At 52.5% G+C, this 23,275-nt stretch overlaps 1 protein-coding gene and 1 long non-coding RNA gene across 2 annotated transcripts; one reads left to right on the forward strand and one right to left on the reverse strand.

Annotated features, from left to right (window-relative positions):
• The first annotated feature begins 85 nt into the window (after window positions 1-85).
• Window positions 86-11,638, forward strand: LOC132015639 (uncharacterized). Its single transcript, XR_009403733.1, has 3 exons — window positions 86-347; window positions 2,531-2,746; window positions 11,519-11,638. It is a non-coding gene; the product is annotated as an uncharacterized LOC132015639 (long non-coding RNA).
• ADCK2 (aarF domain containing kinase 2) lies at window positions 4,405-20,589 on the reverse strand. The gene is made up of 8 exons (XM_059396264.1): window positions 18,740-20,589; window positions 16,400-16,546; window positions 15,915-16,043; window positions 14,802-14,897; window positions 11,658-11,909; window positions 10,141-10,269; window positions 9,273-9,326; window positions 4,405-4,840 (listed from the first exon to the last, which is right to left on the reverse strand). Exons 1-8 carry the CDS (start codon window positions 19,670-19,672, stop codon window positions 4,700-4,702), a joined length of 1,881 nt encoding a protein of 626 aa, XP_059252247.1. The 5' UTR covers window positions 19,673-20,589; the 3' UTR covers window positions 4,405-4,699.
• Between the last annotated feature and the right edge of the window lie 2,686 nt (window positions 20,590-23,275).

A 23,275-nucleotide genomic window follows, 5' to 3' on the forward strand; every position in this document is an offset into this window, starting at 1 on the left:
CGGCCAGTGACGTCACGGCGTCGACCTGCTCATCCTCCCCCCGCCCCCGGCGAAGGTGGTGTACGCCGGGAGGGAAGCGGTAATCGGGTCGCCGGGCTTCGGGCTCGGCTCTAGGAACCTCTGCACGGGTGTGCTTAGAAGCCAGCACTGAGTCGGCTCTCGCTCCTCCCCGACTGCTGATCTCGATGGTGTTTTCCCACCTCCGCCCGCTCCTCTGCCTGCTGCGCCTGAGTAAACTGCCTTCCGGACCCTTTGAGGCCGCCGGACCCTCTGAGCCAGAGGACGTCCCCAAAGCTAGTCTTTTGTACTCTCCTCTCCTGCAAGAGGCTCCCAACGGTCTCTATAAGGTCTTGTCTTACTCTTTCTCTGCAAACTTGATAACGGACCGGCAGCCCATCGGTGGTTCCCAAATATTCCTACGTGGGCCGGTGGCATCGCATTCACCTGAGGAGCCCGACCTCAGAGCCTCTGCAGTCCGAAGTAGGGCCGAGGAATCTGCATTTAAGCGTGGCCTCCGGTTTACGCCGCGCTCTGATCCTGAGCCACGCCCTGGATTCTCGGCTTTCTCTCTAAATAGTGCTTTCTAGTAAATCCTGGATGGACTCTGAGCTTCTCTGGGCACCCACCCCACGTCACTCCCGCAAATTCTTAGGGTCTTTACTGCTGTGTGGGTTACAGCTTCCCTAAAAAGTTCCGGGTTTGATTAAATTATAAAGTTAGCCTGCCAGCCTCACACCTTGGGGATTTCAATTTGAGATGGATCATATGCTCCTTCAGCTAAACACTGAAGAGGTCACACTCAGGCAAGAAAAATAGGGTACTTACAGAGTTTAGGGAGTTGAGTGCCTTGACTATAAATGACACCTGTCCCTCTGTGCCAAGATGTGGGTCTCCAGGTGCCCTGTAACGGGACAGTCTCTCTCCGTGGAGTTAGGCTCAGGTAAAGCTTACGGATTACACTCCCTGTGGCCTTCTGAACAGCCTATTAATTAACCCTCTGGCCCTTTAGGACTCTCTCCTGTTGTCCACTTGGTATATAAATTGGAGGAGAATCCACTTTCCTCTAGATAAAAGTTGACTTTCTAGTTGATACACTGGCGTGGCTTTCTTTGAGCTGCCATTCTTCACTTACCCTTTCTAGTGACATAAACGAGCCACTAAATAGGAAGTTCATGATTTGGGAAGACAGGGCTTTCCATCATCCTTCCTTGGCAGCTCACTCCCCAGGCTACACAACTTCCCTGGTCCCAGCAAAGAATGAATTTATGATGTCAAGGCCAAGGGGGAGGGGAGGCACAGCTTAAACAAACAAACAAAAAAAGGGCCAAAATATCTAAAGTTCAAACTTCAGTAAATAGTTCTATGAATTTGGACAAGTCACTCTACTTCTCTGAGTATCAGGACCCCATCTGAGTGGGAGTCATTTAAGAGAGTACCTGGCCCACAACACATATTCAGGAAATGTTTATGCTTTGTTATGTCTTCCCTTCCTAAGTAGCAAAACCTGGATTCTGGTGAATTAAAATCCATTCTCACCCTCACTTTCTTGCTGAATTACAAAAAAAAACTTTTACACTTAAATATTGCACTTAAAGCAATATTGTTTTATAGACCACTTGTGGGGTCCTTGGCTTTAATGTCTTACATTACAAATTCTGGGTCTTTTTACTATAGAAAGTTTAGGGTCCAATCAGTAAACTATTTTGACTGTGTAGCAGGGATGCATGTTTGTTCTGCAGACATGCTTTAAGAACTCCCAGGGCAAATATCCTTTACTGCTTTAGGCAGGCTACATGACGGCAGCTAGGGGTTGGGCGGCTTCTTTTGGGGTCTCAGATGAGCGCCCCATTTTTATTTAAATACTTGGGTTTGTTGTCTTTTTTTTTTTTTACGATTTTATTTATTTATTTGTCAGAGAGATTGAGAGAGAGAGAGAGAGAGCACACAGGCAGGCAGAGTGGCAGCAGAGGCAGAGGGAGAAGCAGGCTCCCCGCCGAGCAAGGAGCCCGATGCGGGACTTGATCCCAGGATGCTGGATCATGACCTGAGCTCAAGGCAACCGCTTAACCAACTGAGCCACCCAGGCGCCCCACGATGAGCGCCCATTTGAAAGGATGCATTTCAGAAGGTGAGAGGAAGCATGCCAAGCCCTGACACTGAGCTCTCACCGGCTACATGATGAATCAAATTCCCAGTCAAGTGTTAACAAACTGACAAAAGCTAACAAAAGACAGACTCTGAATGACCTAACAGAGAGCACCTAACCCCAAATCAAGAACCTACTCCACAGGGCTGCCAGGGTGGCTCAGTCAGTTAAGCATCTCCCTTCAGCTTAGGTCATGATCCCAGGGTGCTGGGATCAAGCCCCACATCAGGCTCCCTGTTCAGCCAAGGAAGTAGCCATAGCATTTTCTCCTTAAGAAGATGACTTTATGAATCAAGTTTTGCCTTTTTAATGTGCTTAATTTAAAAATAAGCAAAGTACCCATATTAAAGCATATCTGTTACCCATTTTTCTTCTGTTCTATAGAGCCTGTGTTCATTTTCTGTTGCTGTAAAATTTCCTGAGGAACTGAGGCCCTCGGTCCAACAGTCCATGAGGGACTGAATTGTGCCAACCACCCTGTGAATGAGCTTGGCATCAGACCCACCCCTGTGGAGCCTTAAAATACCCACAGCTCGAGCAAAACCCTGAGCTGGGGCCCGGGAAGCAGCACCCAGATTTCGGACTTGAAGACACTGTGAGGTACTAAGTTTTGTTGTTCTCAAGCCACTAAGTTTTGGGTAGTTTGTAGGCACTGATAGATAACTAATATGTGTCACAGTGGTGTGAGTAAACCGATTGGCTTTTAGTCAAAGCTCAGTAGTGCTGGTGTGGACTCAGGGCAGTGCCCGCTCTGTGCCTGTGCCCCCCTCACCTCACAGCATATGTGCACTTGATACAATTGCCCTGTGTCTGCCCGGAGTGTCCATGAAGGAGCTAAATGGTGCCACTGCCCCCTCCCAACTACCTTGAGCCACCCTAACTCTTTGAAAAAAACCACCCCAAATGAACCTCTGACTAAACCTTAGTTGCTTCCTAAAAGACAGAAAGGAATTCTTGAGAAGAAAAGAATGGAAGAATCTAGTCCTGTGGTCAGAGCAGAACTTCCAGAGAGCAGAAAGCTTGATTTTCACTCACTACTTAGAGCAGTGGTCTCCAAAGCAAGCAAGAGAGTCCACTGGGATGTAGGAGAAAATGCTATTTCTTTTTTTTTTTTTTTTAAGATTCTATTTATTTATTTGACAGATAAGCAAGGGGGTGTGAGAGGGAGAAGCAGGCCTCCCGCTGAGCAGGGAGCCCGATGCAGGGCTCTATTCCAGGACCCTGGGATCATGACCTGAGCCAAAGGCAGACACTTAATGTCTGAGCCACCCAGGTGCCCCGAAAATGCTATTTCTTATTAAAAAAAAAAAAAAAAAAGAAGAAGAAAGGAAAAGAAACAAGCAAACTAGGGACGCCTAGGTGGCTCAGTTGGTTAAGCATCTGCCTTTGGCTTAGGTCATGATCTCAGGGTCCTAGGATCAAGCCCCACTTCCTGCTTCAGGCTCCTTGTGAGCGGGAAGTCAGCTTCTTTCTCTCTCCCTCTTCCCTTCCCCTCTGCTCACACTCTCTCTCTCTCAAAATAAATAAATAAAATCTGAAAGGAAGGAAGGAACGAAATGAAAGAAAGGAAGAGAGAAACTAAGCTTTACTAGTACCTACTCCACCAGCTGACCCTGGTACCCTCTGAGTCCGTGCAGGCCGCCCAGTGCCCGTGAGTGGGCCCCGTGCAGAAAGGTGGGCAGTGGCCGCTTTAATCCTTTGCTGGGGTGTCGCTGGGGCGCTACTGCAGATTCAGGCCCTGTTTAACGGGAAATACTGATTTTATTATCTCTAGGTTAATATTAGCCAAAACTGACTCCAGACAAATGGAAAAGGGGCTGAACATGACTCAGAGAAACTGTAGTCTGAATGCTAACATGTGAGCACAGGGGAACTTGAAGAAATTGGCAGAGCCCATTCTGCTCTTGTCCCTGGTATACCTTGTAAAAAAATTGCTCAGGAGATCATCAAAAAATATTTAAAATTATCAAGAAGATAATTCTGAAGTACAGCAAAATTTGCCCAAAGTATATACTGTGCCTCCAGAGATTTCTAGTGGTGGTAGGACCTGTATAAAACCCATAAATAAGTGATACATGTGCACATACACATGTAAATACATATATCTCACCAGTAGGGTACATAATCAGAAACATTTGGAAGCCATGGGTCTACAGGATTCCGTGACACTTTCCTACCTAAATCTCAGAGTCACGGAACACCCAGCAGGCCCCACCTGATCCGGAAGCAGACAGGGTTAAAAAGAGAAGAGACAGAAACAAGAAAACAAAATAACTCAGTTTATTTGTCCTCCTCCACAGAACATTATTATCCCCAACACCAGGCCCAGCATCCATGACTGAATGGCTAGGAGGCTTCCCTCCCTTTACTTCCCCTAAGTAACCCAAAGCTTTTAAAACAGATGCCTGAAACCAAGTCAGGGTAAAAAATGTGGTATGCCTTCCATGCATCCCAATTTTAGAATATTCAGGCTGCCATGGGAGGCTGTCGGAAGTGGCCTTTAGTCCTGAGACGAAGGCCCACTGCATGCCCACTGCATGCCCACTGCTGCGGTCAGCGGGGGAACGCTGGTCCTTTCAGAAGGAAGGGCTTTGCTGCCTCCAGGATGTCCAGTTTGGGGTCCAGTGAGCGGCCAAGGCCCTCCAACACCATGATGGCAAATACAATGGAGGCAAAGTTGCTCTCAAGCTTTACCTGAAACAGAAAAAGACTGGTTCTTTCTAAAGCCCTCTGATCTAGAGATGGGATCCTGGGTGACCATGTGATTGTCCACTCTGGGCCTGCTTGGACTTCTACCATCTACCTGTCACTCTTTCCCCTACCTCATCGTTCTCCCCACCATCTCATCTACTCAACCAACCTCCCATGTACGAGAAATATTAAGGGAAAATCTGGGGGATGCAGCATGTCCTTCTCTAAGGGTGGGTGTGTGTACGTTTGAAGGACTTAAAAATAATACAATGAATATCTCATAGCTAAACCAGAAACTATAAATCTACATGAGGGTCATTCTTCAAGATCTGCAGTAGCCTTTTGAGACCACGCACAAATGGCTTTGCTCAAACATAGAAGAGCTTCTCCCCCTACCCTTTTTTAAAAGATTTTATTTATTTATTTATTTGAGAACAAGAGAGAGCATGAGCACAGGGGCGAGAGAGAAGCAGGCTCCCTGCTGAGCAGGGAGCCGATGCAGGGCTCCATCCCAGTACCCATGGGATCCTGACCTGAGCCAAAGGCAGACCAGGCACCCCAACTTCTTCCCCTTTGGAGCCAGGTTAATAGTAATAGCAATTTAAGTGAATTACTCAACTAATTCTCAAAAGTACTATCCTCATGGGGCACCTGGGTGGCTCAGTCATTAAGTGTCTGCCTTCGGCTCAGGTCCTGATCCCAGGGTCCTGGGACCAGGCCCCAAATCTGACTCCCTGCTCAGCAAGAGGCCTACCTCTCTCTCTCCCACACCCCCTGCTTGTGTTCATTCTCTCACTGTGTCTCTGTCAAATAAATAAATAAAATCTTTAAACAAAAAAAAGAAGTACTATCATCATCCCCATTCTATAAAAAGGAAGCTCAAGCACAGGGTGGCTAAGTGACTTGATCAAGGCCACTGTGTGAGGGGGAGAGAGCTAGGCCTGAAAAGCTGTCTGGGGAGTTAAATGGTGCTTCAACACCACTGGAAATGCTTGCTTGCTTTTTTTTTTTTTTTTTTTAAGATTTTATTTATTTATTTGACAGAGAGATAGAGAGCAGAAGTAGGCAGAGCAACAGGCAAGGGGAGAGGGAGAAGCAGGCTCCCTGCAAAGCAGAGAGCCCGATGCGGGACTCGATCTCAGGACCCTGAGATCATGACCTGAGCCGAAGGCAGAGGCTTAACCTACTGAGTCACCCAGGCACCCCAAATGCTTTCATTCTTAAGCTGAGTGCTGAGTTCTTCAGTGTTTGCTGTATTCTTTCTAATCTGTGTTTCTAAGAAATATTTCATTAAAAAATTAAGTGCCACATGAATAGACATTTCTCCAAAAAAGACATACAATTGGCCAGCAAGCCTATGAAAGAGGCTGACCATCATTAATCATTAGGAAAATGCAATCAAAACCACAATGAGGGACGCCTGGGTGGCTCAGTTGGTTGGACGACTGCCTTCGGCTCAGGTCATGATCTGGAGTCCCGGGATCGAGTCCCGCATCGGGCTCCCAGCTCCATGGGGAGTCCGCTTCTCTCTCTGACCTTGTCCTCGTTCATGCTCTCTCTCACTGTCTCTCTCTCAAATAAATAAATAAAATCTTAAAAAAAAAAAAAACACACACACACACACACAATGAGATGCCACCTCCCACCTGTTAGGATGACCGTTGTCAGAACGACAACAAGTGTTGGTAGGGATCTGGAAAACCAGATCCTTTGTATATTGATGGCAGGAAGGCAAAATCCTGTGTGGAAAAGCGGTACAGAGCTTCCTCAAAAATCACGAATATACTATATGGTCTTGCAGTCCCACTTCTGGGTAAACATACAAAAGAACTGAAAGCAGGTCTTCAAAGACACACGTGCACATCCGTGTTCACGGCAGCATCGTTCATAATAGATGTGGAAGAGGTGGAAGAGGTGGAAGTCGCCCAAATGTCCACGGATGGATGAACGAATGAAGAAAACACGGTATGCACACACACTATGGAATATTCTTTAGTCTTGAGAAAGAAATCCTGTGACATGCCACAATCCAGATGAACCTCGAGGGCATCATGGTGAGGGAAATGATCCAGGCACAAAAGGACAAATCCTGCACAACTCCATTTATACGAGATAACTAAAGTCACCCAAATCATGGAAACGAAGTGGAATGGCGGTTGCCAGGGGCGAAGAAGAGGGAGAAATTAATCGGGAGCTGTTCAATAGATATAGTTTCCATTTTGCAAGTTGAGCAAGTTCTGGAGATTTGCCACACAGCCATGTGCATACGGTTGACACTACTGAACTGTGCACTGGAAGTGGTTAGGGTAAATTCTGTATATGTATTTTTAACTGTAAGGAAACATTTTTAAGTTTTTAGAAAAGCTAAACGCCGAGTGAAGTACCCAGAACACAGTCCTCGTACCAGACATTCTCCGCTCTTCCATTCCGGGAACAGCAGTGTGAATGGCAAAGCTTTAGGGAGCTTCTGCCCACTGTGTCCCCCACTGTGTCCCCCACTGTGTCTCGGGAAGGCCGTGTCGGGACCTGGAGCACAGGAGGCAGGAGGACAAAGCCGTACGAATCCGGGCTGTGTGGTCAGACTGCAGCACCCGGATCTGAACCTGCCACAGGGGCTGGGTGGCCATGGGTTTGTTGGCCGGCCTCTTGGCTTAGGTGTCTGCCATGAGGAATGTGGAGGGCTTAAGAGGGATACTGACAGTATGACACAGCTAAATCAGGCACTTACGGGGTGCAGACAGGGAGCTCAGCATACACCCCACGACGACTCTCCGACTCTGCCAGTCTTCCAGCCTGCCCTGGGGGCTGGGAGAGGCTCGTGGGGGCCGGAGCTGGGGAGTGTGAGCCTTGGCTCCCCGCTCCGCACTGCGTGCAACTGAACGCCCAGGAGTGTGTGTTCACTCCTGTTTCTCTCCAGCCCCACTCCCTAACAGTGATTAAAGCTTTTCCCAAACCCACCATGATATTAAAGTCATTTTTAAAACAGAACTTGTCAAAAGTTTCGGAAAGCATCAAGCTTTTTACCACAACCCCACCAACAAAGGCAACCCTAGAGCCGGAGACAGGTGCAGACCGTGGCTCTGCTGTGCACAGTGGGTGGGACGTGGGGAGCCACCTAACATTTCGGGGCCCATCTCTTCGTGCGGCTACTATGGCAGAGATCATACCTGCCTGGGGGCGCTGTCCTGAGATTTGAATGAGACACCAGATGAAAAGCACCCAGCGCGACCGATGCCAGGTGGGCAGGCATCCCACACGGGCTCGCTGGACCGGTTACCCCGCGAGTCCATGGCATACTTGGGGAAGCCCTAAGGCTGTGCGTTGGTTTCGTTCCAAGCACACAGCCGCTGTAGAGCAAGAGCGGAGCGGCAGGAAGAGCACAGGACTGAGACCCCCTGGTTGTGTGTCAAGTCTGGGCTCCGCCCACAAGGCTCAGGGAGGCAAACGGGCCACCCTGCCTCCATCGTGCCTCCTGTAAGATGACGGTGCCAAGCCACACACCCTTCTGACTCTCAACTGTGTGTTACAATCCTTGTCAGATAGCTGCCTTTTGATGGAAATATTCTGTACCTTGATTATATCAATGTCAGTCCCTGTTAGAATACTGTAAGATGCTACCACTGGGGGACACTGGGTAAAGGATTCACAGGAGCTCTCTGTATTATTTCTTACAACTGCATGTGAGTCCACAATTATTCCAAAATTAGAAGTTTAATTAAAAATATTTAATGTAATTTCAAAAAAAAAAAAAAAGCTGCCTTTCCCATGCAGAGTTTCATGATCAGACTACAGAACCTCGAGAAGCAATGGGAGAGGCCATCTTCAGAGGAGAACCTGCCTGCCCTCAACACCTTATACCCTCGGCTGGCAGCTTGACTCTGGAGAGTGGCCCAAGACTGCCCCTGTCACAAGGAGACAGAGCCCAAGGTGAAGGCGGAGGTGAAGACCCATGAGGTCACTTCCCTCCAAGGGACTGGGCCAGGAGGCAAAGGCCCAGACAGCCCCCCTGCGACCTCCAAACACACCAGAACAAGAGGCACCTCCTCTTGGGCTGCCCCGACCCCAGCAAAAACGAAGCATGACTTACATCAAGACTAAGGATCAGTGATGTGAACTGAGGAGGGAAGAGGTATGGAAAGCCTGAATTGGTCAATTTTTGCATTTGTAAAAACCTATTCCTCCAGTGAGGGATCACGAGTACTGAGACTGCTAGACTGACAGGCACCCCGACCAACTGTGGTCATGCCGTGACCATGTCAAGAAATGGAAACAACACCCTTCACACACACGGACTAGCACAGAACATGTTTGCACAACTGAGGTGTCCTGTAGGAGAGGTCCCTCTCAGCACCCTGCGGCCCCCCTCCCGCCTCCCCAGACCCCTCCCCACCAACCCAACCAGAGCACAGGAGCTCGACTCCACCAGGGGCCTCACCTTGTGAGTCATCAGTAACTTAAAGACATTGGACAGAAGGCTGGAAACTTGAAGCTGGAAAACAAAATAAAACTGACTGCAGAGGCCCGTCCACTGCTCCTCTCCCTTCCAGCCCCAGCCCTCCCCATCCCCCGCCCACACCCGCTCACACCCACACTCACAGCCACCCCCCCCACACACACCCAACTGTCAGACAAATTCAAGAAAGGACTGCACACGCACCATCGCACTAGTGAGTTCAAAGACCCCTGGCGGAGTTGAGCCTCGAGGCCCTGCTACCCCATCACTCCCATCACCCCAGCACACACAGAAATCCCATCCAAATCCACGAGATGGGAAGGGCCGGGGTGCAGCCGCCACTCCTCACCACCGGGGGCCCACTCCTTGCTCGGACTCGCTCCTGCTAGTGTAGACCGTGCACTCAGTGAGAAAAAAGTCAAGTTTGCTAGAACTATAGCTAAAACACACAGTGGGCTTCTGTTCACATGTAAAGAAAGAACAGCAAGGTTAGGTATGTCCTTTGGCTGCTCAGGGGCCTTCTCCTCCCTCCCTCCCTGCTCAGCTGAGCCCCTGCTCCCGGGTGAAGCAGCAGAATGGCTACACCGGGGACAGGGAGGGGTTACGGCACTATAAATGTCACCGCTCCAGCAGCCACCAGGTCAAGGAGCCACTCTTGAGAGCCCGGGATGCCAGGGACCTGCTCACACCCAAAAGACGCAGGCAGAGGACAGGTTTGCTCTTCATCTGCCTTAAAACTCAACACTGCCTGAGACCTCTCCCATAAAGAGGAGACCTTCGACCTTTGCTCCATCCAAGAGCCGGGGTGGTAAACACCCCCACGCCTCTGCCCCTCGAGCGGCCTGCTCACCTTTTCCAGGGTGATGGTGTTCTTCCTGGCCTGGGTCACCAGTGTGGCCATCTCAGCCTTGAACGCCTCCACGTCCCTGCACTCGCTGGCCCGGGCGTGATGCAGGATGAGCTCGGCCACTCTCTGGCCCTACAAGACATGAAGGCAAGGAACTTGGTAGAGTCAAGAGAGGTCCTAACACTAGACACTCTGCCCAGACTTCCTCCTACCCTAGTTGCTTCCACCCAAGGTTTCAACCATCCTGCTTCTGACCACCCATCCATTTTTAATCTCACCCCATCCAGAATACATGGTAACCGACAGAGACTTTGAAATTGGTGGGAGCCCCCGCCATGCTGTTACAGCCATCTCCTTCACCATCATCTCCTCCGCCTTCACCAGCCATGCAGGGCATGGCGGCGAAGCCAGGGTCCTGCCGCTCATGCTCCAAGAGGCCCTGCTGACCAACCAGCCTATCCCCAGAGTCTCTGGGACCTACCTCTGGACTGGACCGGCTACACTCGCCTTGTGGGCGCTCTTCTTGGCCGAGGAGAATTCCCTACTCACCCCTGACCCAGCCTCTGTGCTCCAGCCTTCCTCCTCCTCCTCCACACTGGGCACCCTCAGACCAGAGCCTCCCAGTCTCCCTGAACACCCTAGTAGTCACTCCCAGAGCCTTCCACCTCCCACAGTGCAGCCCTGGGAGCCGAACTCTTTCTCTCTGGCTATAACTTTCCTTCATCCCAATCTGTGCAGGGGAATGTCCCCCCCCCCACCCTGCCACTGGACCTCAGTGTTTAACCTTGACTCGGGGGACACTTTCAACTGTCTCAGACTCAAGCCTTTGAACTGTCCCCTCAGAAGGCTCCCAAATAAGCAGCGGCTCCCCTGAATTCTGCCTTTAAAAAAACAAAAACAATTCTCTCTTTGCCAGGGTCTTTCTTGCTGGAAAATTCCACACCAGTTGGTTGGAGAGTTTCTTCATGGTCACTCTTGACATCATACTTTAAGTTGACTCATTAGAGGTTGTGCCGAATCCCTTTCTGCAAATAATAATTCTCAACCACCGAAGCCCCTAGCAGCCACGGGGTCGGGAGTCAAAAACCAATCCAGATTCCAAGGGACCTTCCCACACTTGGAGCGGAAGTCCTCTGTACTGCTGCTTCTCACCAGCCTGATGTTTACTCAGACAAGAGGCCAGTGTTCCCAATGACCACCCACAGGTCTACTGGTGAGGGAAGAGAAACTACTGGTACAAAACAGCATTCGGGCTGGAGTCATTTCCTCCCCTCATCCCAAACCCTGAGCCGCTTGGAACAGGTGTCCCCCAGGGGCATCGGCACATTCTGACTAAAGACCCCTTAGATGGCTTCATTTCCTCTCTCCTTCTCCCTCCCAGGCCTGCCCCTCTCGCTCCGTCCCACCTACGTTCAGCAGGAGCACCTGTGGCAAACACAGGCATTTGCAAGATTGACAAGGGCAGAGTCGTCCTGCAATGAAAGATCGTCCCCAGCTCCCGCAGGCCCGCTGGGGCTCACCTGCCCCATCGCCACAGCCATGAAAACGGCCCGGAAGTTGCTCAGGTCCGCAGCCTGCAGCTCCGCCACGATGCCGGCATCCAGCAGCACCAGGCGCAGCGGGCAGCGGGCAGGGGTCATGGCCACCACCAGCGTGTTGCAGACATCCATCTGCTGTAGCGGTGCCTCTCGACTCTTGGAAAGACCGTCAGCGCCCTGGACCAGGATGTTCCCCGGGTGGAGGTCTGCATGGACAAAGTTGTCCACAAATATCTGGAAGGAGATCAGCGCTATTCAAGGCAGAGGCAACCCTCACCGCCCCAGCAGCACCAGACCATATGCAGAAAAGCTTCCAAGGTGACAGTAAGTGCCCAGGGATTGAGTACGATGGCGGAGTACACAAAGCCTCACTGCTTATGTCATGCATTCAGAAGTTGTCCTGGGACAGGCCAGGTTCACATTTTTTAAAGCTTTTTTTTTCTTTTTAAGATTTTATTTGTTCATTTGGCAGACAGAGATCACAAGCAGGCAGAGAAGCAGGCGGGGGCGGTGCAGGGGAGCAGGCTCCCTGCTGAGCAGAGACCCCCCCCCCCAGATGTGGGGCTCGATCCCAGAACCCTGAGATCATGACCTGAGCCGAAGGCAGAGGCCCCAAACCATTGAGCCACCCAGGTGCCCCCAGGTTGACATTTTTAAGAAAAAAATAATTTCGGGGTAAGCGTCTGCCTTTGGCTCAGGTCATGATCCCAAAGTCCTGGGATTGACCCCTGCATCAGGCTCTGCTCAGCTGGGAGCCTGCCTCTCCCTCTCCCTCTGTGATCTCTCTCACTTTCACTGTCTCTCAAACAAATAAAATTTTTAAAAATAATAAGAAGAAAAATAAAAAGATTATAAGGGAACATGAAAAAACAAAGACTGAACTGCATTTTAAAGGACTTACTTATTTTAAGATTGATTCATTGGTTTTAAAAACAGAGAGAGAGAGAGCACGCACGTGAGCAGGGGGAGAGGCAGTGGGAGATGGAGAGGGACAAGCAGACTCTGCCCTGAGCACAGAGCCCGATGTGGGGCTTCATATCACAACCCTGAAATCACAACCTGAACTAAAGGACTTAGTTTTATTCTGTGATTTTAGCAGTAATAATCTAATTCAGAATAATTATCTACCCATTGCTTAAAGATTTCCCCCCAATTCTAAGTTCTTAAAATGCATGGAACTACCTTTTTATTTTTATTTTATTTTATTTTTAAAGATTGACTGATTTGACAGAATGAGAGCACAAGCAGAAGGAGCAATAAGGAAAGGGAGAGAAGCAGGCTCCCTGCTGAATGGGGACTGGGGTGGGAGGCTCAATCCCAGGACCCCAGGATCATAACCTGAGCTGAAGGGAGACTCTTAACCAACTGGGCCACTCAGGTGCCCCACAGAACTACCTTTTTATTTTTTTTTTTTAAGATTTTATTTGTTTATTTGACAGAGAGAGCTCACAAGTAGGCAGAGGCAGGCAGAGAAAGAGAAGGAAGCAGGCTCCTTGCTGAGGACCCTGAGATCATGACCACAGAAGGCAGAGGCTTAACCCACGGAGCCACCCAGGCGCCCCAGAACTACATTTTTAAAAAACATTTCCTAAATCAGACTTGCCCTCCATGACCTCCCTCTGCCCATCATAGAGAAGCCGGACTGTGACACCAACAGCCATCCCGGCACACAGAATCGGGTGTGCAGGGGGAAGTGGCTTTGAACCTCCTAAGCAGGAAAGAAAGCTCCAGGGACTATGATGGACAGAAGTCAGGTGTGACTTTGTGGGACAGGAATGTGCGTCCTGTGAAAGGTCATCTCCGCGGTCAGAAGCCACCAGCAAGCCTTCCCAAGGGGAAGGACAGCCCAGGGGAGGGTGCAGAGAGCTGCCGCTACAGAGGCTCTCTGGGGACATCTCCTGCCACAGCCCCGGGCCCCAGAGACACCCTCCTGGTCCTGGGTTCTGGCTCTGAAGGAGGTGAGACAAGTGCTACTCTGGTGAAATCCTGAGAACTAGAGAAGCCAGGGCCGGCACACCTGCCGGCTGGAGGTACAAAACACTGGCTGACCCCAGGGCCGAACCGCCCGGCACGTGGCTATCAGTTCGGCCCCCCAGCTTTCGCCCCTGGCCTCGATCCTGCCATCTGCAGCCTGTCATGATCTCCTGTCTCCTGGGTGCTGTTTGGTGCTGCTTCTCCCGCAGCGGCTCCCACTGCTGCTTCCCCTCTGACCCAAGGTGCCCCTCGGAGTCCTGGGTCCTGGTTCCCCACTGAACTCCCACCACAAAGGGTTACGGTAAAACAGCACACGCCGACCGAGGGGACACCCAGCTCTCCCTGCACGGTCCTCAGTCGGGGGTGGCTGACTTTTCACTCGAGGCTAGAGGTATTGGCTGGGCCCGCTCTGCTCTTGCGCTCACCTCTGCCCCACTGTGGCCACCGGCCTCTGCCCCCACCGTGCCACGTCAGTCACATGGGTCCTTTCCTCCCACTCCAGCCACACACCTGTTCCTTCTTACCCAGCTCCTGCGCCCTGCAGACCGGGACGCTCATCCTCTTTGCTGCCTACAACGAGCCATCCAGCCCCCGGCCGCTGTCATTCACGCCGGCCAAACCCCGCGGCCAGGACGGGCCCCTCCTGAATGACCCTGTGGTCCCTGTGTATCCTGTACTGATCTGTGGCCGGTCTTCTCAGGGAATGGTAGTTCCAGGAACATTGTAATCAGGTCCGTTTCGCTCACTGCCGTCTACCTAGCACTTAATTCGGGGCAGGACACAGAGCGGGGTCTCAGCTGCTGGACGAATGAACGAAATACCACTGCGCATGCGGCATCTCCGGCTGTTTGTCCAAAGCACCGGCAACCTGGGCAGGGCCTGGGTCTGCTGCCCCCGCCCCGCTCCGCAGCACCTGGCATGGTGACCGGTGCACGCCCCCGACGCCGCGCTTAACAGAAAGGCATAGAATGAAGGGGCGTTCTGGTAGGCTCCACTATCTCTAGAGCAGACTCTCAACGTGGTGGCTTGCTGCTTTGCTCACTGCACCACCCCCTCCTGACAGCCGACCAGGACCAGCGTCTCTGCCACCTCCCCACACGCAGTTCGACCCCATGCAGGGCCGGAGCGCTCCCTCCCAGCCCACGCGCTCACCATCTTCAGCAGCATGTTGATCCCCAGCCGGGCGATCTTCTTCTTCAAGTCAGTGGGGATCCCCGCCTGCTGGTAGCTGGACACAGGCACGCTCTCCTTTAAGGAACGTCAGGGGAGAGAGAGCTGGACCCCAGACGGCACACCCCCTGCCCTGCTCCCCACCCCCACATGACCCATCGCGCTGCCTTCCCGTCCTTCCTCTGCCCAAAGAGTTTTCCCTTCCTCCCGATCGCTCTGAGTCTGTCGTCTGCAAGTTAATCTGAACCTGCCCGCTTTCCCCTTAGGTAATATTTCTCAAAAAAAAAACAAAACAAAACAAAACAAAAACGATTCCCCTTGGTTTATTCTGTAGGAAACCCTTCACTCTGCTGCCTACAGGCGTGAGATGTAATGTCACAGAGAAGACAAGGAGCGGGGCTCCGGAGAGCTAGTTTCTGATCAGCGATGAGCCAACAAGGCCATGAGTGAGCTCTGTGACCTCGAGCGAGAAAATGGAGAGAAAGGGGAGAAAGAGAGGGAAGGACACAGTAAACAACCATTTCATGCAGGTGAGTTATTTATCCGCTGAGACAAGTGCCCGTTGAGATCCACCTTGTTATTCCGCAGTGGCAAAGAGAAGAACTAAAGCCCAGAGAGTTTAAGGAACTTCCTCAAGGTCACATAGCCAGTAACATTGGGCCTTTCGTGTCACCCTGGATCAAACGTTAGCAGTTTTACAAAGGAGGCCAGTCTAGGCAACAGCTAAGGCCACTGCTGAGCACTTCCCCTGTGCAAACTCTGAAGGCGTTTTGCATTCAATGTGTCACTGACTCCTGGGACAAGCCTGAGCGGCAGGGACAGGCGCCCACTGTTACACAGGAGGAAACTGACATCACCAGCAAATAAAATGGAAAGGTTTTCAAGTCCGGAAAAGTCTGAGACCACGTCCAGATTCCCAGCCACCTCCCTACACAGCCTCCCCACCCCGTGCTACATCCAAACTCCCCTCAGCTTTACGGACAGTAATCCGTGCTCTCTTGGCTTTTGTCTTTTCAGACGGAAACCTCCAGGGGAAGCGGAGATGGACCAGCCCTGAGTGGAAGGCACAGCCCCAGGAAGCCAGCTCTCACTTACTTCGTAAGTCTCCACCAAGACATCCCTGGTGACAAAGGGACGCAGGGGGGTGGGGAATTTGACAGAATTCACATTCAGGAAGTTGCACTGGAAGTGTTCTAGATTCCGAGCTTCGTAACGCAGGTCGATCTAGAGAGATGTGGAGAGGGGACGAGAGGTGATCTGGGCATGGGGCGGCAGCGTCTACACCACCATAGAGCTTAGCCAGTCCCCACATCCACCGGCCTCCCCTTCCCCACCTGAAGAATGCCCCAGGAAACCCTGGAGGAGCGCTCTGGCCTCCAGGAACTTCTGGAAGCTACAGCAGACACCCCTGTAGCACCTGGGCTCGCCTGCCTCCTGGCCCTTCCCTTTCTGCTCACCCCCCTTCACTCCAGCCCCTGGAGCCCTTCCCCCATCCCAGAGGTTTACCCCCATGGCTCTCCACTGGCGGATGGAAAGAACTAGGTGACATGCGATTTGCAGTTGAGGGAAGGAGACTTCACCTGATGGACCATGAGCTTCTCAAATTCCTCCACGATCTCGGGCAAGCTAAGCCACTTGACTCCCGGCAAAAGCGCCAGGACGCGGCTGCCCATCTTCATCAGCAGAAGGTCCATCTGTACTTGCGCCAGCAAGCCTGGGTGCAGCACCTGCCAGGGACAGGAAGGCATCAGGAGGGAACGATCACCCAGATGGGACCAGGGCCCAGCATCGGGGAGCCAAGCCAACTTCTCATCAGAGCAGAACAGATGTGAGCCCAACACCCGGGAAGCTCCTGCCTCCTTCACCCCCGCATGCCTCTGCTGAGACACCAGGCCAACCCCTCCGGGCTGCACTTGGCTTTGCTGGAAAGAACAGGCTGGCTTTTCCTTCCAAATACCTTAAGTTTAGGTCGGCAGCTCCCAAACCTTAGTGTGCATCAGAGTCACCGTGGAGTGCCCAGATGTGGACGGCCAGGCCTCCTCCAGGACCTACTGCGTCACCGACTCTGGGGATGGGGCAAGAATCTGCATTTTGCTGAGCACACCAGGTACTGGGTCAGTACCAGGGCCTGAGTCAGAGAAGGATCTAGAGTCACAGAACCCCAGCAAAGATGCACGGAGTGGGATGGAAAGAGTCTGGTTTCACGTGCCCGTTGGTTCTACAACTCTTTCCCAGTCTGAAACTGGCCAAGGTATCAACCTCTCAGCCTCCTGTTCCGCTTTTTAAAGATTATTTATTTATTTATTTATTTGACAGAGACCACATAGGCAGAGAGGCAGGCTGGCGGGGGTAGGGGGGTGGAGGGAAGCAGGCTCTCCGCTGAGAGCCTGATGCAGGGCTCAATCCCAGGACCCTGAGACCATGACCTGAGCCGAAGGCAGAGGCTTTAACCCACTGAGCCACCCAGGGGCCCCTCCACTTCTTAAAACATGGAGCACCTAGGTGGTTAAGCATCTGCCTTCAGCTGAGGTCATGATCCTGGGGTCCTGGGATTGAGCTTTCTTTTTTTTTTTTTTTTTTAATTTTTTATTTTTTTATAAACATGTATTTTTATCCCCAGGGGTACAGGTCTGTGAATCGCCAGGTTTACACACTTCACAGCACTCACCAAAGCACATACCCTCCCCCCTGTCCATAACCCCACCCCCCCTTCTCCCAACCCCCTCCCCCCAGTAACCCTCAGTTTGTTTTTATGGTTTGTCTCCCTCCCGGGATTGGGCTTTCTGATCAGTGGGGAGTCTGCTTCTTCTTCTACCTCTGCCCCTCCCACCTGCTCGTGCTCTCTCTTACACTTACTCTCTCTCTCTCAAATAAATAAAATCTAAGAACAAAACAAAACAGACCATGGAGATAATAGTCCTCACCCGCTCCCCCACATCAAGTCCTTTCCAAAGCTGAGAACAAAGCGGCGATATATAGAGATACAAGTTAAGCCAATGCCTACCTCAAAGGCAGCCACTACAGACTAAATAATGTGTCTACCATGACTGGCACCTGTCCTGGTACACAGCTGGCATCCACTCCCTTAGTATTCCACAGAGCGGAAGATATTTTGGTCCCGTATTCCCCAAACATGTCTGCTCATGGGAATCACTGGCAGCATTTATAAAGAGCCGGGCCTCAGGCCTTGGAAAGAATGATTCAGTAGGTGCAAACAGAGGGCTGTTTCCAAGGAGGTGTAAGAGAGGCATCAAGGGTACCTGCCACTGGGGTCTGCCAGAGACCTGGGACCACGCTGAATGGGACGGAAGAGGGCGGAGACAAAAATGATGGAGCCCAGGGCACCTGGTGGCTCAGTGGGTTAAAGCCTCTACCTTCAGCTCAGGTCACGATCTCAGGGTCCTGCAATCAAGTCCCGCATCGGGCTCTCTGCTCAGTGGGGAGCCTGCTTCCCCCTCTCTCTCTGCCTGCCTCTCTGCCTACTTGTGATTTCTCTGTGTGTCAAATAAATAAAGTCTTTAAAAAAAAAAAAATGATGGAGCCCAGGCAGGGGTGACTAGAAAGGAAAAGTGACAGGAGGAAGCCACTTCTGTACAAATGAATACTGCCATCTTGGGCTCGCCCCAGCACGTCAGAGACTGTCTCTGACTTATTTATCCTCGCCCCAGAGGAGCAGGTCAGCTGAGTAGTGGTTCCTCCCCCCACAGAGGCAACAGACCCCAAACCCTCTTCACACAGCCACTCCCTCAAACCAAGAAATACAGCATGCATAGCATAGGCACACAAAAGTCAAGCTAAGAAAAATCAGCGGAAAGCAATGTGGGGTGATTTGCAAAAGGGGGTGCCTGACCCGGGACAGCTCTGTGGACACAGTAAAATCTTAGACAGAAAGAGTCTGCCGAAGCCATCCAAGCACTTACTTTCACGGCCACGGGGATGAGGTGATCTGGCTCAGGTCGGTGGGCACGCGCTAAAGACTGAGACACGACTGCATTTGATCCAACCAGGTCGGCTTCAGGGAGGAGCAGCCTTTCTAGAAAGGACTGGTCGGCAAGACTTCCTTGAAACCCCCACCCCTTCTCTGGGGGTCCAAAGAGATCTCCCAGGCTCCCGACTGCCCCAGCTTCCGAAGAAGGCTGCAGGCGGGAGGCCTTAGCAAGTCTCCGGACACTGTCATTCTCCAGGAAGGCAGGATTGGCACGTGCTTTGTACACTTGGGCCACACAGCCTGAGCCCACAGGTTCCTTCTTCTCAAAGCAGAGGACCTTGCCCCAGTCTTCCCCAAACGCCTGCCGCAGGAAGTGTTCTGTGTGAGTCCAAGGGTGGGGCGTCACCCGGACATGCAGCTTGGAGAACTGGGCACAGAAAGCCTCTGAGAAGAGATCACGCCGGGTGCTGGCCCATTGGCCCAGTTTGATGTAGGTTGGGCCTGAGGTCTCCGTGGCTTTCAGAAGCAGGTAGAGCCAGAGGCTGGAGACGCTGGGAGCCAGGTAGGTGAGGGGATAGAAGAGAAGGAGAGGGAAGAATTTCATCAACAGAGCCCCAGCCCGGAGCCAGATGCGGAGGTGCAGAAAGAGGCCTCCGAGCTGCCCCTCTTGGGAGACTCTCTCCAGTGGTCCATTTTCAGCTAGGTCACTCCAGCTGGCTCTTCGCTGGCATGCGCTCTCAGGGGCCCCCTCACCAGTGTCCCCATAGGTTGAGATAAGTTTGGGTAAAGTACCGAGCAGAAGCCAACAGAGTCTGGCATTACGAGAGCACCCAGATGATCTTAAAAGCCCGAGTTCTTTTCTGAGCTCAAAACCCCTTAGATGCGACAAGCAGACCCTGACGGAGAAGCGCCAGGGGGTCACCATCCTCTTCCAGAGATCCTTGGCCTAGGCTGCCTGCCCCCGACTTAAAGGGCACCCATCTATGTTCACGCTTTAGGCAAGGCTGACACGAGTCCAGGCTCACAGCTGAGTATCCCACTTAAAAGTGGGGTACCGGCGAGACCCCGCGCCGCTCAGACCCTGCGTGCAGACTAAGTGTGGGCAGGCTAAGCGCAGACCGGCTCTGCAGGGCGCGCCCCCTAGGCCGCGCAGCCCGGCCCCTCCGTCCCCGCTCCGCACCCCACTGCCTCTCGGTACCTCGCTTAGACTTAAGACCCGAGGCCGGCTGCGCCTTCGGGGGCTTCCAGAACTGCACCCACTGTGACAGCGGAAGGAGCCCAGCCAGACGCCCGGCCAGGCCCAGAGCGGAGACGCGACCCGCGCGAGGTGGCGGCGCGGGCGGAGCCAGAGCCTGGCGGCCGCGGGGTCACCCAAACCCGCGCGGGGGCCCGGGGGCCCGGGCACCCGCCGAGACCCAGAGCACGGAGAGGCTGGGCGGAGGTGGGGGTGGATGTGGGCGCGGAGGACCCGGGTGCCGGGAGCAGGGGGGAGGCGGAGGCAAGGGTGGTGCGGGGCAAGAAGGAAGGTACACCCGGGACAAAGGGTTGAGAGCCGCGGCGTGGGGGAGGGGGCAGGGCAAACCGCCGAAGACCCGGGCACCGGGTACCGCGGCGGGGAAGAGCCAGGGGCGGGGAGATGAGGGGTGCAGAGGTTCAAAGATGAGGGTCCGAGGATCCGGACGCCGACAGCGGGAAGGGTGTGCGGAGGGCAAGCGATCGGAATGGAGAGAGCGGGGAGAGAGGGGTGGGGAGGGGGGGGAAGAGGGGCGCGGAGGGCCGGAGTCAGGCGGCCGCACACCGGCCGCGGTGAGCCGGGGAGGGCGCTCGGCGGGCTCGGGATCCGACGCGAAGGACGCGGAGGCCGCGTCTTCCGGGCGCGCCCCGCCCGCCCGCTCGGGCTCCGCCCCTTAAAGCGGAAGCGGCGCGGACACACTCAGAGGCTAACCTGGCCCTGGGGTCCTGGATTCCATAAATAGATTTAATGCCAAATGCTAAGGCACCCTGTGTGCCCTCCCCTTCCCCGTGCCTGTCAGTAGCTTTCCTTACAAAAGGCGTGGAAACGCTGAGACGCGCAGTGAGCTGAAAGCCCCTTCTGCACACAGGCTGGGTTTTCAGCTAAGGAGAATGTGAGGAGGGGCGGGGAGAGCTTAGTTACCCCTGGACCGAGAGTTCCAGGCAGCACTGATTTGGGGAATGTGTTTGGACCTTGAAGAGTGGCTCCTGAAAGACCATGCTTATTCGTTTAGCCAATACTTTTTGAGCCCAATACATATTTCTTAAGCAGAATCTATTATTATCAAGGCTTCATAATATTATATATTATTGAACTAGGTATCATGCTGAGCCCAGGGCCTTGGAGACACACAGCGACACACATCCTGCCCTTACAAGCTGATGACTCATGAGGGAGACCCCACAGGGGAACGCATAATGTGCCATTTCAGTGTGGCAAGAGCATGAAAGAAGTGAAGAATTGGGAGAACCCTGAGGACAGCAGTTACTTTGGAGAGGAAGAGTGGGAGGGTATGCAGATGTGTAAAGAATAAAGCCCTGAAGAGGAAGGAGTTGAGTGTGAAGCATTGCAGGGGAGGGGTGTTGGTTTGGTTTGACCTTGAAGAACCAAAGGAAGGTCATATCGCTCTAAACAGCAAGGGAGAGAGAAACAGAGGTGATGGTGGGGGTAGTAGGGGCCATAGCCCCGTGTTAGAGGTGGTGATGGTGGTGGTGTTGCCGATGGTAGTGGTGGGGAGAGGGGAAAGGAGCTCTAGTCACCCAAGCAGGTGACTTTGAGGGATTCCTGGGGCCCCCATGTGATTGTCAGTGAGGAGAATGATGCCACCCATATTAAGGCACACGGGCAGCAAAATCACACCGTTTTATCAAATACGAACGCTAAGTCAGAATCTGTAAGGGCAGCCTTTAAAAATCACAGATGTTGGCCTGCAGTCAGGCGGCTTCTTACATGGGTTATTTTATGTAATCTGGTTCAGGATTAGTAACAGCACGATTGTATTTGGGATGATTAATGACCTAAGAGACTCAATACACAAACAGACACTGGCAAGATACAGGACAGTAGAACTTGAACCCTCCGCCTGACGCGGATAGTCAGGACCCGATCAATGACTGCCAACTTCTCTAATTTGCATCCCCCACTTCCATCTCAGGACCAACCAGAGATAGCCAAATATCTTCTCCAAACCGATCACAGAGGATGCCCAGGCCTCCAGCTGCCTGGAGCCAACAACCTCCAAGCAGGGCACACCTGAAGTCTTTTATTTTCCTCCATAAATCTAGCATTTGAGTCTCCACCGGTATTTGAGTCTCTGCCACGTGCAAGTGATGGTGGCTGACTTCCTTGCTATAGAAATCTCTGAATAAATAGCCTCTTTTTATTCTCATTTGGGTGGTCACCGTTTTTCTTCCATAGACATTTTCTTCGCAGCTAACCCTATAAATAGTTTCCAGTTCTTGGAGAGGTTCCCGCTCTTGCTGTTAACCCTGGTACCACTAGGTGGCACCATTCTCTCGTGCAGCGCACCGACGCGCCCTCCGCGTCCCCAGACCCGGCGGAGAAGACTCGGGTGGGCGCGCAAAGCCCCTCCTGGCTGTGCTTATCTTTTCACAGGATCCAAGTGCCTATGATTTTAGCATTTCCCACGTAATATTGTTACAGAGCAGATGCGATGCCGGGCAAGTACTTGTTCAAGACTCCCGGGGAAGGGGATAGAGATGGGCAACGGTGGCTCAGCAATCTGCGCTTGTCAGCCTCAGCACGATTCACATTTGGGGCAGGATAATTCTTTGTTGGGGGCTGGGGGGGGGGGGTGGCGAAGGGAAGCGAAACTGAACTGTTCATTGTAGGATGTTTAGCAGCATCTCTGGCCTCTACCTCCTTGATGCCAGACACAGCCCCTCCCCCTTTTTCAGACTATGACTTTATTTTTTTTAATATTTTATTTATTTATTTGGCATAGACAGATATCAAGTAGGCAGAGAGGCAGGCAGAGAGAGAGGGAAGCAGGCTCCCCGCTGAGCAGAGAGCTCAATGTGGGGCTTGATCCCAGGACCCTGAGATCATGACCTGAGCTGAAGGCAGAGGCTCAACCCACTGAGCCACCCAGGCGCCCCAAGATTATGACTTTAAAATGTCTTCCAATTTCGCCAGGTGTCTCCTGGGGAGCAAAGTTTCCCCTAGCTGAGAACCACCTGGCTTAGCTCCCATGGAGGGCAGTTCTCCGTTGAGACCCTTTCAACAATTCCCCCCTCAAACACACACACACTCGTTTTCTTCAAAACAGTATCAGGGAAGGGAAGCCCCTGAGCTCAATGGCTCCAGAGCCCAAACCCTGGCCCCAGGATCCCTGTGGGGGAAGATGAGACACGCCCCCCCCAACCCTGCCAAGGCAAGGGGATTGTCAGGCAAATAAAAAGTTCCAGGACTGATTCTACCTCTCCACCTTCCCCCACTCCCCCCACCCTTACCCCCACCCCACCCCAGATCCTGCTTGGTACACCTGGCTTGCAA

This window comes from Mustela nigripes, chromosome 4 (genome assembly GCF_022355385.1).
Source record: "Mustela nigripes isolate SB6536 chromosome 4, MUSNIG.SB6536, whole genome shotgun sequence".
Classification (NCBI taxonomy): domain Eukaryota; kingdom Metazoa; phylum Chordata; class Mammalia; order Carnivora; family Mustelidae; genus Mustela; species Mustela nigripes.